This window comes from Eriocheir sinensis, unplaced genomic scaffold (genome assembly GCF_024679095.1).
Source record: "Eriocheir sinensis breed Jianghai 21 unplaced genomic scaffold, ASM2467909v1 Scaffold628, whole genome shotgun sequence".
Lineage (NCBI taxonomy): Eukaryota > Metazoa > Arthropoda > Malacostraca > Decapoda > Varunidae > Eriocheir > Eriocheir sinensis.
The window spans coordinates 15,001-29,457 of record NW_026111974.1 but is presented as its reverse complement, the minus strand read 5'-3'; the positions used below and the strand labels follow the sequence as shown (position 1 = coordinate 29,457).

Here is a 14,457-nt window from a genome sequence, read left to right as displayed (position 1 = left end):
GACTCGCTCATTATAACACACACACACACACACACACACACACAGCACAGGAGGAGGAGGGAGAAGAAGCAGAAAGAAGTAGTAAAATAAGATGATAAAAGAGGAAAAAGGAACTCACTAATTTTATCTTCAGAAATAGTATGATGCAAATAGATACACACACACACACACACACACACACACACACACGAAACCTTTGCTCACTCTTATGCATTTATCGAATAGACAGAATGACTGATGAGGAAGTGTTTGTTTGTGCGTATGTCTGTTTGTGTGTTTGTTTGGTGTTTGTGCTCAATGTGTGTGTGTGTGTTTGTGTGTAATGACTAATAATAATAGCGAATTAATTACACTCCAAGGCAATTATAAAAAGGAACACAAAGGATGAGGGGGAAAAAAAAAGATATTAAGTGTAGTTTTGGGACAATGGGGAGGCTTGTTATTCTTTTTTTTTTTTTTTTTTTTTTTTTATTGGGGGGGAGGAGGCAGAAAAAAAAAAAACAATATTCAAAGCTCCTCCCCTCTCTGTTTGACCTCCGTGTTGCTCCAAGCCAGAATAATATCATACGTTTTTTTGGTGTGTGTTTCTGGGTCCATATGTTGTTTTTGTTTTGTTTTTGTGTGTGTGTGTGTGTGTGTGTGTGTGTGTGTGTGAATTGTGTATGTATGTGTGTATGTACGTAAGGAGCCTGTATTCTCAAAAGGTGTGTGTGTGTGTGTGTGTGTGTGTGTGTCCACTCTTGTGCTTGTCGCTTCAGAGTGTTTTTGTAAGGCTGTCCATGAGTAAAGGAAAGTACTGGAGTGTGTATGTGTTTATAGTGTACCTTGTGTGGCCTGACAGAGATGGACAGACAGGGAGATAGAAAGAGAGACAGACAGACAGACAGGGAAGGGATGGATAGATAGACAGACATATAGAAAGAGGAACAGAGACAGGGAAGGAAAGGGAAGTTAGACAGATAGATAAAGAGAAATATACAGATAGATAGACAGACAGACAGAGACATGCAGAAAGACAGACAGACAGGGAAGGGATGGATAGATACAGACATATAGAAAGAGGAGCAGAGACAGGGAAGGAAAGGGAAGTTAGACAGATAGATAAAGAGAAATATACAGATAGATAGACAGGGAGACAGACAGACAGACAGACAGACAGGGAAGGGATAGATAGATAGACAGACTTATAGAAAGAGAGAGACAGGGAAGGAAAGGGAAGTTAGACAGATAGATAGACAGGGAAGGGGAGATTGACAGATAGACAGAGAATGAGAAATAAACACAAATTGACAGACAGACAGACAGGGAAAGGAATGGAAAGACAGACAGGCAGGGAAGGGAATAGAAAGAGATAGACAGACAAAAGACAGAAGAGAAAGAAAGAGAAAGATAGGCAGAGAAACAGACAAGACAGAGATTGACATAAAGATACAAAGACAGAAATAGACAAAGAAAATCACTATACATTTTTTTAATCTTTTAATCTATTTCTATCTTATCTTTTTACTTCATATTTTTTTTTTATTTCATTTTTTCAGCTTTAATATTTCTCATCTATTTTTTTATCTTCTATATTTGCTATCCTATCTTTTATCTTTATCTTTTTATCATTCTTTTGTCTATGTTTTCATCTTCATATTCTTATCCAATCTTTTTATCTTCTATATTTGCAATCCTATCTTTTCATATCTTATTTTTTATCTTATCTTCTACCTTTCTTTGAGGAGACATAAAACACACCACACTGGAATGTTTCAAAATGCATATTCAAGTACAATATACATATGTGTTTCCTTCTATAATATGAATCAGGATATAACAAGAAGGGTTTATAGATTGTCTTAAAACTTAACAAACAACACCACCCAGGAAATCACTTATACCACCAGAACCATGAACACATTACTGAACACCACCGAAATCATGAACACATTACTGAACACGTTAACTCTGTGTGTAATTCTCGTGCTTGAAACTGACTTCTTCGATCATTTCGCCCCCAGAAATTAACCCGGTAGCAGCGGGGATCATGTTTCTTAATGGTCCCTCTAAGCGAGAAAAATTAGAAAAAATCATCACTCACACAAATCATTTCATAATACATAGCAAAGCATTTCCGATCAGTTTATGCATCATCTATTTTGGGGGGTTTATGTCATGGCACAAATTTGGCCCATTGCTGGTACACGGCAAAGACACAAATTTGGCCCATCGCTGCTACATGGTAAAGCCATAAATTTGGCCCGTCGCTGGTACATGGTAAAGGCACAAATTTGGCCCATCACTGGTACACGGTAAAGACAAATTTGGCCCATCGCTGCTACACAGTAAAGGCACAAATTTGGCCTGTTGCTGGTACACGGTACGGTAAAGACACAAATTTGGCCCATCACTGGTACACAGCAAAGACACAAATTTGGCCCATCACTGGTACACGGCAAAGACACAAATTTGGCCCATCACTGGTACATGGTAAAGCCATAAATTTGGCCCGTCGCTGGTACACGGTAAAGACACAAATTTGGCCCATCGCTGCTATCGGGTTAAAACAAAGTCAGGGGCATATGCCAAAGCTATTCATGGCCTTAATGTTCATTTGGGTACTTCAGCCTGTGGTGGAAGGGAACCCATCACCCCGGGCCAGTGTGACATCCGGGTTACCACAGTTTACGGTACCTTCCCCAGGTGTCCCCAGGTAAACATTTATTAATTCGAAAGGAAGGATGAACAGCTGGGAGCGGCGGCTGGGCTACATGGTGTCTGCCCAGGCCGGGATTCACACACAGGCACGCTGACCACAGAGGCGTTACCATCACAAACCAACACAGAAGCACATTTTACAGATACCTGAGCAACAGACATTTGGCACATAGGAACATTACGGTCATGGACAAAAGCATGCAAGGATAACACACTAACTTAACCTATACAAACAAAGGCAACACCATCACCAGTCCTCCTTTACAAAGACTTCAGACCAAGACTTGGGTGAAATCTTCCTCTGTTTACCTCAACCTTATTTATTTTTTCTGTTTGTCTCGGCATATAGTAGTGATATTAGCTAATGTATTCACCGATCTTTGCACTTTGATAATTCTTTTGTGAAATTTAACACCCATTATTTTTTACAACCTTTGCACTACGCTCAGGAGGAAGAGGAAGAGAGAGAGTTAACCTGGTAGCAGCGACGGGCCAAATTTTTGCTATGATTTAAACCCCCCAAAATAAATGATGCATAAACTGATCACAAATGCCTTGATATACATTAAGAAATGGTTTGTGTCGGGGGTGATTTCTTCTCTTTTTTCTCACTTGGGGGGACCATTAACAAACATGATTCACGCTGCTACCGGGTTAATGGAAGGAAGAAGAGGAGGAGGAGGAGGAGGAGGAGGGACAAGGAGAATGAAATAAGAGTGATATGGATGTGAGGAGTTGAGGGCATGAAGAAAAGGGAGATAAAAGAAAACTGAAAAGGAGGAAGGAGAAGAGGGAAAGGAGATAAATGACAATGCAAAGATAAGGAAGGAGATGAAAGAAGATGGAAAGGAAAGACATGGAGGAGGAACTCAGTAAAGATGCCCAAACAATCAACTTACAAGGGACTGAATTCATTTTTTTTTTTACAACAAAGGAGACAGCTCAAGGGCACAAAAAAAAGGAAACAATAATAAAAAAAAGCCCGCTACTCAAAGGAATGTTAACTCTTCCCACAATTATCTATCCATCTAACATTTTTATAGTCTTAGCACCGAGCACCCAGCCGCTGTTAGCCCCAGTGTGCAGTCCACCCCTAGGCCATGGGCAGCTCCGAGCCGGCAGCGTAACGGCCGTACACATGGTGGAAGAGTTGGCGCTCAATGTCCCCCAGCAGGCCCGAGGCACCGATCCTGTGTGGCGGTGAAGAGGAGGAGGAGGAGGAGGAGGAGGAGGAGGAGAACATTGAAGAGAAGAAGTTGGGGTATAGAATGAGGATACCAAGGTGGAATTGGAGAAAGAAGAAGAGGAGGAGGAGGAGGAGGAGGAGGAAAGAGGAAGAGGAGAAGAGACATATCACAGAAAGAAGAGGAGAAGGAGGAGGAAAGAGGAAGAGGAGGAAAAAGAGAAAGAGAAGAAGAGACATATCAAGGGTTAACTACAACACAAAAAATGAACTTATACAAACAGCTATCTAGAATTTAATTACTTTTACATTCAGAGAGAAAAAAACTAAGCTACTTCCAGACTATTACTAAGAAAACACACACACACACACACACACACACACGTACACACCTGAACATATGGTTATTGAGCCAGGCATCACCGAGCTCCTCCTTGATCAAGCTGAGCCACACCAGCGCATCCTTGGCCTGCCGGATCCCCCCCGCCGGCTTGAACCCAACCTGTCGAGACCCAGAGAGAGAAGCGTTAGTCTCGGGTAAGTTTTTTTTTTTACAGGAAATGGCTCGAGGGGAAAAAAAAGAAAGAAAAATTTGTCTTTATGTTTGTGTCTATTTCTCTTTCTTCCTCCTCCTCTTCCTCATTTTTCTTCTCCAACTTCACTATTTCCTCCTCCTTCCCTCCTCCTCCTCTGTTAGTAACGGTCGCAAAAACACCACCACCATCACAACCATACCTTGACCCCAGTCCGCTGATGGTACTCTCGGATGGCGCGGCACATGACGAGACCAACAGGGAGGATAGCATTGACTCCCTCCTTCCCTGTGGACGTCTTGATGAAGTCCGCGCCTGCCATCATCGCTACCAAGGACGCGCGATATACCCTCGTCATGGACCCAAGCTCGCCCACCGCCAGAATCGCCTTCATGTGAGCCTTGCCGCATGCCTTACGCATCGCCACAAGCTCGTCGTAGAGTCCTGTATGGGGTGTCAGGGGACTGGGGTGAGATTAAAGTGTATGGGGTGAAGGGTGTGATTGTTTATATTTTTTTTTACGGTATAGAATGGATGTTTTGTCAATTGTTTTCATTCTCTGTGACTGATCAACCTTTTCCATTCACTGTCGATACTACATCCTCACTTAGTCTGTTCCAACCCTCTTTGTTTCTTTGCGGGAAGCTATATTTCTTTATGTCTCTCGAGCATCTTCCTTTCCTCAGTAAAAAATTGAGGAATGGAAGATGCTTGAGAGACATAAAGAAATATAGCTTCCCACAAAGAAATATAGAGGCTTGGAACAGACTAAGTGAGGATGTAGTATCGGCGAAGAGTGTGCATAACTTTAAGGAAAATCTGGATAAATACAGATATCGTGTGCATAACTTTAAGGAAAAACAGGATAAATACAGATATCGTGTGCATAACTTTAAGGAAAAACTGGATAAATACAGATATCGTGTGCATAACTTTATGGAAAAACTGGATAAATACAGATATCGTGTGCACAACTTTAAGGAAAATCTGGATAAATACAGATATCGTGTGCATAACTTTAAGGAAAAACTGGATAAATACAGATATCGTGTGCATAACTTTATGGAAAAACTGGATAAATACAGATATCGTGTGCACAACTTTAAGGAAAATCTGGATAAATACAGATATCGTGTGCACAACTTTAAGGAAAAACTGGACAAATACAGATATCGAGATGGGACCACACGAGGTTAAGCCCAGGCCCCATAAAACTACAACTAGGTAAAAACTGTCTGCCCCTTTATTTCTTACCCTTCCTGCCTGTTTCTGCCTTTTCTTCCCTTCTCTTTCTCCCTAACTTACCCTGCCAGTTCTTCTCTCCCTTATTTCCTCCCTCACCCTACCAGTTCTTCCCTCCCTCACTCACCCTGTCAGTTCTTCCCCTCCCTTCCTCTCCTTCCCCCACCCTGCCAGTTCTACCCTCCCTTTTTCCTCCCCTCACCCACCCTGTCAGTTCTACCCTCCCTTCCTCTCCCTCACTCACCCTGCCAGTTCTACCCTCCCTTTTTCCTTCCCTCACCGACCCTGCCAGTTCTACCCTCCCTTCCTCTCTCTCACCCACCCTGCCAGTTGTTGTTAAGGGCCATCTCCCTGTTGATCACAATGTCTATCTCCCTCGCCCCGTCAGCCACTGTAAGCTTAATCTCCTTCAGTCGGGTCTTGAGGTGGTACTGGCCGGAGGGGAAGCCTGTCGCCACTGGAAAGAAAATAAATAAATAAATACAAGAGGTGGATTTTGTTTTTTGTATTTATTATTATTATTTTTACAGTAAAGATGAAGTAAAAGATGATTAATGTAGTATGTGGCTAAGTATTAGAGTAAGAGAAATATGAAAAAAAAGATGGAAAAAGGAACATAGAAACACTGAAAAGAGAGAAAGAAGTGAATTTTCCGTTTATTTTTTAATTTATTGTTTTCTTTACACATTTTTTTCACAGGTATTACAATTAGTGAAAAAAAGAAAAGTATTAAAATAAGAGAAAAATGAAAAAAAGGAGCAAAAAAACACTGAAAAGAGAGAAAGAAGTGAATTTTCCGTTTATTTTTTAATTTATTGTTTTCTTTACACATATTTTCACAAGTATTACAATTAGTGAAAAAATAAGTAAGTATTAATATAAGAAAAAACTGAAAAAAATAGAAAAAAAACATAAGAGAAAAAAAGAAGTGAATTTTCTGTTTATTTTTGAATTTATTGTTTTCTTTACACATATTTTCACAAGTATTACAATTAGTGAAAAAAGAAAAAGCCACACATACCTTACCAACTTCTCAAAAGGAATATTAGACCCAAAATAACCTAATGATATTAAGGGACGGTAAGTTAGGTAAGGTAAGGTAAGGTAAGGTAAGGAAAGGAAAAGGAAGGCAAGGTAAGGTAAGGGAAAGGGCAGACGAGGGCAAGGTTAGGTAAGGTAAGGTAAAGGGAAGGGGAGGAAAAAATACATCAGCACCCATACCCCCCCCACCCCCCCCCCCAACCCACTCACCCGCAGCCACTGGTAAATCCACGCCAATCTTCTCCAGGGTCTTGACAGCACCCTTGACGCGGGCTGGGTACACACACACGGCCCCGCACCGGATCTCTGCGTCCGCCATGCCCAGCTGGCTCAGGATATCGTGTCGCACCGGCCGGGCTGCCTTGTGACACAGCCGCTGTACATTGGCGTCTGTGTCATCGCCTGTGAGGGAAAGGAGGATCGGGTGAAGGGGGTTATGTGTTCCCATCTTGCTATTTCTTTTGGAAGTTGCTCATTTCTGCGGTAATATTTATTTCGTTCACTAAACCACCCACAGGAGTGAGGTCGCTGCATCATTGGTATTTTAATTGTTGCCTCTGGAGTGTGAGAAAGAAAGGGGTGAAGAAGGAGAGAAATAAAAGTAAGAATAAGAGATGAGGCAGAAGAAAAAGTACCAGAACCCACTCACAAAAATGGCAAAAAAAAATATAATGACCACGTGAATGTGAGGTTGCTGTATCATATATATTTTAATTGTTGCCTCTGGAGTGTGAGAAAGAAAGGGGTGAATAAGGAGAGAAATAAGAGTAAGAACAAGAGATGAGGTAGAAGAAAAATTACCAGAACCTGCTCACAAAAATGGAAAGAAAATATAATGATCACAGTTATTACTACCAAAGCCATCTCCCTTCCCGTACCTGCCAGGGTGGTCAGGTCAATGCAGGTCACGGCACGCAGGAGCCAGGCCGCCTGCCACTGCTTCTTGACAGTGCGCCGTGTGCCCATCGTCTCGGCGCGGCGCTTCACCGACGGGAGGTTGATCTGCACTCCATTCACCCATGCCAGGTCTGGGGTGGAGAGGAGAGAACAAGATATATAGTGAATAAAAGTGAACGGAGGAGAATTATGACGGATTAGGTTAGATTTAGTAGTCAGTTTTGGTTTAATTAGCTTAAGGGGCTATTTCACTGGGCAAATTTTCCATGGTCTTCAGGATAGCATGTGGGTAGTCTTAAGGGGCTAGTACACTGGGCAAATTTTCCATGGTCTTCAGGATAGCATGTAGATAGTCTTAAGGGGCTATTACACTGGGCAAATTTTCTGTGGATCTTCAGTCAAACCACGATTTCCGCTAGCGTGGTTCTCATTTGTTTCTTGTTATTGCTGCTGATGATGATGGTGGGTAATACCGTCGTCCTTCGGTGAAATCTACCGTAGCTTTGAAAGATCGTGGACACGTCAGAAAACCACGGAAATATGAGAACCACGCCAGCGGAAATCGTGGTTTGACTGAAGATCCACGGAAAATTTGCAGTGTAATAGCCCTTTAAGGCATGCATGTGTACTCTAGAACAATCTTTCTTTATCTGTATTTCCTCCTGCCTATGACTTGAACTCTTTCAAGAGGAGGGTATCAGGGCATCTCTCCTCCTGAAGATGACCTCTCTTTAGGACACTCCTCTTAACTCTTTTTATAGGACTGATTTGTGGGCTTTTTTTTTTTTCATTATTGTTTTCTTTTTTTTGCCCTTGAGCTGTTACCTTAATTCTCTTCTAAAACTCTCCCATTTCCTCTCAATCCTGTTATAAACCTCTTAAGAAGAAATGGAAGAGGATTAAGAGGTTTAGAAGAGGATTAAGAGGTTCAGAAGAGGTTTAAAAGAGGATTAAGAGGTTTAAGAGAGGATTAAGAGGTTTAAAAGAGGATTAAGAGGTTTATAAAGGGACTAAGAGGTTTAGGAGAGGATTAAGAGGTTAGCAGAGGATTACCGTAAGAGGTTTCAAGAGGATTAATACTCTTCCCTTTCCTCTTAACCCTTTCTATACTGTATGGAAAGGGTTAAATGGGGAGGAAAATGGAGGGGGAGGAGAAATGGAAATAATACGACCTGGCTGAACTCTTTACATAACCAGGAGATAAGTGACATCATAAAACCTTACAAATTAACCCTTAACAAACACGCTAGAGCTAAATCCAACACATATTAATTAACCCAAACCCTTAACCCAATAATACAGAGAGTGACAGTAATTAAGCTCCTCTTAAAACACAAAAAAGGCGACAGAATCTCACCCAGGGACATGCCAGGGTTCCTCTCTGCCTCCATGTTTGTTTACAAGTGGTGTCAAGCAGCGTTGCCAGATTGTCGTACTCTGCTTCTCATTTTTCATAATTTCAAGCTAAAAAATGTCCCACCCCAAAAAACTAACGATATCTATTTATATTTATTGCTAAACGTGTTAATTATAGAGTGTTTTGTGCAGTCATTATGCGTTAGAAATGGGGAAATTTAGTTTGGTGAGTACGATATCGTGGCAGCCCTAGTGTCAAGGCTCGCCGGCCAGCCATGCGCCAGCCAATCACAGGCCACGATCTCAAGGGCGGGGCAGCCTCAGCCAATCACAGGCCAGCTTGCAGAGTGCCATCGTAATTCACTGATAAAAACTTGTTACTATAAAATAAAATAATATGACATCAAGTTCTTAGTCGAATAATGTTGTTGTTGTTGTTGTCTTGGAGGGAGGGTGTGCACGGGAGAGCTGCATGGAGGGGACTAAGGACACTGCACAGAGCCATGGAGGTGAAGGGCGTCTCCAAAGGTGGTGTCCAAGATGGAGCGGCAGGTTCAGCCCAGGAGAGGAGACGCCTTACAGTAAAGAGAGGAAAGTATAGAATGGGATCACAAACACACCAGAGCTAAATCCAACACATGTTAATAAGCCCCTCTGCAGCTCCTTCTTCAGTTCTTTTATCTGACGATGTTCCTGTGGCGAAGGGAAGGGAGCGGGTACGTTAGGTTAGGTTTGTTGTGTGTTTATTTCGGAAGGCAAACATGTAGTAATGGGAAAGAATTGGTTTATATATTGTTACGCCACAACAGCCCTCCGCGCCACAAACTAGCACCCCCACACACACACAAATAACACAAATACACATAAAAACATACCCCCTGGCGTAACAATACCAACAGAATGGTGGATGAGTGGATCAGGCTTGGCAGTCATGTGGTGAGTGCCAATATGATAGGCACTCTGAAAAAGAAAGTTTAAATAAATTCATGGATAGCGATGGTAGGTGGATCTGAGTCTGGATAATAGTGCGCAGGGGACCTATCAGGTGCATACACGCATGTATAAGCCATATATACCGGCCTCTTGCAGACTCCATATTTTGTTATGTTTATAATATGATGTTCTATAATCTGAAGAAGGTTAGAGGAAAGGGAGGACTGGAGACAGGGAGGGGATGTATCGGCCGGGAGCCACTGTGAGTCGGCGATCCTTGCTGGGCCGCACAAATTCGCCGGGAGCCGGATATGGTTTTCCCGGCGCCGAGGAGCGAACCCGCTGTTCTCATTTCTCACTCTCTACTTGATAACAATAATAATAAAAGGGAGAGAAAGGGAAGGAAGAAAGGAAGAGAAATATGCAGGAAATAAGGGAGATGAAGGAAGGAATGAAGGAAAGAAAGGGGAGTAGCCTAGTAATCCTTCCCTTCTTTCTTCTTTCACCCAAATCTCCCTCTTCTTTCCCCCCTCTTCTAAAACATGAAAACTGAAGGAAGAAAGGAAAGAGGGAAGGAAATAGCTGAGAAAGCAACTCCTTAACCAGTCGCCCAGAGGTAGGCCTACCCCCCTCGCTGAGTGAGTTTGGGAGGCTTTTCGCACCAGGCGGGTCTCTGCAGGGTGAGTGGCAGGGAGGAAGAAAGAGGAAAGAAAGGGCATAAAACGACCCTTTCAGTACTATTGTATTTTTATTAGAGGCAATCAGCTCTTACGGTACAAAAATATACAGAAAATAATCATAAATCGTATGTTCTTCTGTTTCCTTAAAAATCAGTAATATTTTTTTACTTAGCAGAGGAGTTAATCTTTAAAGCAACTATTTTTTTTCTCCTTTTTGTTGCTTAAATGATAAAGAAAGAAAAGAAAGCTTACCATGCAGCCACTCATGCAATTTTACATTTTACTTAATAACGAAACGACTTAATTAATAAACACAACGAAATAATAAGTAAACCAACTCCTCTTCCTCCTCTTCGTCCTTAACTCATTATATTACTCCGCACCCTTCTCCTTTTCCTCCTTAATCCTCTCCATCTTCCCCCTCAACACCCTTTCCTTCTCGCTGTGGTATTAGAACCTAAGAACATGTTACATCTCACCCTTGATCTTCCTATCCCTCCTTGATCCTCTTCAGTTTCTACTTCAATCCCCTTAATCCTTCTATCTGTAACATTTAACCCCAAAAGAAGGTATCCAATCACTCTTCTTGATTCTCTTTGTCGTTTTTAATTCCCTCCAATCTACTTGAACTCCCTTTCTTCCTCCTCTTTATGGTATTCGAACCTAAGAAGCTCTCATGTATCACTCCTCATCCTCCTCTTTTTCCTCTTTATTCCTCACCCTCAACTCCCTCCCTATTACTCCTCCTCTTCCTCTTTTTCCTCCTTGATCCTCTCTATCTTCTCCCTCAACATCTTTTCCTTCTATAGTGGTACTCGATTCTAATAAACTGTCCCCTACTCCTCTCCCTCCTCCTTCTCCTTCTCTTTTTCCTCCTTGATCCTCTCTATCTTCTCCCTCAATACCCTCTCCTTCTCGTTGTGGTATTCGATCCTGCTGAGGTGGCGTTCCCATTCTCTGCGGTGGCTCTCCATGCCCTCCCTGTGGAACGCCGCCTTCTTCGCATGCTCCTCCGCTCTCTCCTTCTGCCTCTCCACCTCTTCCTCCAGCAGCTCCGACCGATGGCTCCTGGACTGCAAACGACCCCTCTGCAGCTCCTTCTTCAGTTCTTTGATCTGACGGCGTTCCTGTGGCGAAGGGAAGGGGGGAGGGAGGGGGGGGATACGTAAGGTTAGGTAAAAAAATTGGACACCGAGAAAAGAAGAAACAAAGAAAGAAAAAGAAAGAAAGGAAAGAGGGAGAAGGGAGGGAGGGAGAAAAAGGTCAAGGTTTGGTTAGGTTTGTTTTGTGTTAATAGAGAGTAAAACGTAAAACTTAAACGATAACTAAGGAATAGAAGAAAATAAAAGAAAATGAGGTAGGCTAAATCTCTTGCTAGCTGATATATGATAGAAAATGGTGAATGAAGAAAATGAGAAAGAAGGAAGGAAGGATTTTTAAGCTATTTCCTTCCTTCCTTCCTTCCTTCCTTCAGTTTGCCATGTTTTTAGAAGAGAGGGATTTGGATGAAGGAATGAAGAAGGGAAGGAGGAAAAAGGAAGGATGACTAGGCTATTCCGCTTTCTTTCCTTCATTCCTTTATCTCCCTTATATCCTACATGTTTTCCTTCCTTCCTTTCTTTCTTTTTTCCTTCAGAATGTCATGTTTTTAGAAGAGGGGGGAAGAAGAGGAAGATTTGCGTGAGGGAATGAAGAAGGGAAGGATGACTAGGCTATCTCCCTTTCTTTCCTTCATTCCTTCCTTCATCTCCCTTATTTCCTGCATATTTCTCTTCCTTTCTTCCTTCCCTTTCTCTCCCTTTTATTATTATTGTTATCAAGTAGAGAGGGAAAAATGAGAACACTATATGCTAACCTGACACTGCGAGAAAGAGAAAATAATAACATAAGAACATAAGAGACTGCAAGAGGCTGGTAGGTCGATGCAACCCCGTTCCTAAACCTAACCTTCTCTTCTTAATTCCTTTCTTACCTCCTCTCTGAAGTATTGCTCCTCCTTCGCCACGGCCCTCTTAGCAAAACCTCCTCCTCCTTCCCTGATGCTTCCTCCGTGACAGTCCCTCCTTCCTCCTCCTATTCCTCCTCCTCCTCCCTTCGTCAGCGTCGCCCTCAGGAGTGATCTGAAGAAGAGGGAGAGAGAGAAAGGGGGAAGATAAAGAAGTGAATGAAGAATGATAGGAAGGTAAGGAAGGGAAGGAAAGAAAGAAATGAAGGACAGAAGAATAAGTAAGGAAGGAATTGAGTAAAGACAAGAAGGAAGGAAGAAAGGAAGGAAATGAAGAGAGAGAGAGAGAGAGAGAGAGAGAGAGAGAGACGTTAGATATAATTAGTTGGCTCGCTTTTGAGATAGATGGAGCGTGATTCTAAATCACTAGATGTTGTAGGCAATTAACACTCTCTCTCTCTCTCTCTCTCTCTCTCTCTCTCTCTCTCTCTCTCTCATTACCTTCTTGCCTTTTCTTCCTTTGACAAATTAAATTATACGAATGGAAATGATGAGCAAGCAGCAACAACAAAAACAATAATAATAATAATAATAATAATAATAATAATAATAATAATAATAATAATAATAATAATAATGATAAAGAAAATAGTAGTAATAAAAATAATAGTAATACAAAAAATAAATAATATCAGCAAAATCGTCTAATTATACACCTATTGTTATTATTATTATTATTATTATTATTATTATTATTATTATTATTATTATTATTATTATTATTATCATTATCATTATTTATCTTATCTTTACAGGTGTGGACGTACAGGTGTGTGTTAATTAGCCGTCTCGATGCCATCATTCCTGCAACAAACAGGTAAAGTAGTAATAGTAGTAGTAGTAGTAGAAATAGTAGTAATAGTAGTAGTAGTAGTAGTAGTAGTAGTAGTAGTAGGCTAGCTATTATTTTTATTAATCTCATTTACATATAATTATTATCATTATTTTTCTGCTTTTTTTTACCTCCTCCTCCTCCTCCTTCTCCTTCTTCTTCTTCTTCTTCTACTTAAATCTTCTTCATTATCATCATCATTTTCATCATTATACAGATCATACATAGCCTAGCATATTTTCCTCATAATTCTCATCTCTCAAATTACTAAAAAGACAATATTAACGATAACTTACACTCTATTATCTTATTCTTAGCCTTCCATAGGTAATAACAAACCTTACCTTTATTCTGGGGATGTTTCACTATTAACAGAGAGAAAAATAAATGGATACGGTTTAATAATGTAATAACGAGTGTTGATTTCTGCTTCTGTGGTTTGGGAGAGGATGTCGAAACGAGTCTTACTTCTTTTCCCTCTATTTTCCTGTTTTTTTTTAATTTCTTACCTATTTCATTGATTACTTTCCTTATTTTTTTTTACCTGTCTGTTTTCTTTTTCTCCTCGTTTTTTTTAATTATGTTTTCTCTGATATTTTCTTGTTTTCTTTTCTTTTCTTTCCTTATTTCACTTTATTTTTCTCTTCTCTAGTTTTTTTTATTCAATATTTATGCTTTCTTTAATATTTACCTTGTTATCGTTTCTTTTCTTTCCTTATTTGTCTTTCTTTTCCTCTTCTCTTGTTCCTTTTTTCAATATTTATCTGTTTTTATGTTTTTTTCTTGTTTTGTTTCTTTTCTTTCCTTCTTTCCCTTTCTTTTCCTCTTCTACAGTTCTTTTTTTTTCAATATTTATGTTTTCTCTAATATTTGCCTTGTTTTTTTCTTTCCTCATTTCCCTATCTTTTCCTTTTCTCTTGTTCCTTTTTTCAATATCTATCTGTTTTTTTTTTCGATAATTCCCTGCTTTATTTTTTACTACCTCGCTTTTTCTTCTCTTCTGTCTTTAAATGTCTTCGTTCTCTCTCTCTCTCTCTCTCTCTCTCTCTCTCTCT

At 40.7% G+C, this 14,457-nt stretch overlaps 1 protein-coding gene and 1 long non-coding RNA gene across 2 annotated transcripts; both read right to left on the bottom strand.

The window, feature by feature from the left end:
- Positions 1–1,744: 1,744 nt before the first annotated feature.
- LOC126993527 (deoxyribose-phosphate aldolase-like) lies at positions 1,745–9,096 on the bottom strand. The gene is made up of 7 exons (XM_050852670.1): positions 8,954–9,096; positions 7,578–7,727; positions 6,910–7,101; positions 5,981–6,115; positions 4,619–4,860; positions 4,276–4,385; positions 1,745–3,890 (listed from the first exon to the last, which is right to left on the bottom strand). Exons 1-7 carry the CDS (start codon positions 8,985–8,987, stop codon positions 3,794–3,796), a joined length of 960 nt encoding a protein of 319 aa, XP_050708627.1. The 5' UTR covers positions 8,988–9,096; the 3' UTR covers positions 1,745–3,793.
- A 1,529-nt stretch (positions 9,097–10,625) lies between these two features.
- LOC126993530 (uncharacterized) lies at positions 10,626–13,879 on the bottom strand. Its single transcript, XR_007747888.1, has 4 exons — positions 13,747–13,879; positions 13,338–13,374; positions 12,538–12,685; positions 10,626–11,692 (listed from the first exon to the last, which is right to left on the bottom strand). It is a non-coding gene; the product is annotated as an uncharacterized LOC126993530 (long non-coding RNA).
- Between the last annotated feature and the right edge of the window lie 578 nt (positions 13,880–14,457).

Excerpts from the sequence above, each read along its gene's own strand:
- LOC126993527 (XM_050852670.1), bottom strand. The coding sequence starts at position 8,987 with ATGGAGGCAGAGAGGAACCCTGGCATGTCCCTGG. Across the intron at positions 7,728-8,953 it reads GAACCCTGGCATGTCCCTGG|ACCTGGCATGGGTGAATGGA; the intron begins GTGAGATTCTGT and ends TCTCCACCCCAG. Across the intron at positions 4,861-5,980 it reads CCTTAACAACAACTGGCAGG|GACTCTACGACGAGCTTGTG; the intron begins GTGGGTGAGAGA and ends CACCCCATACAG.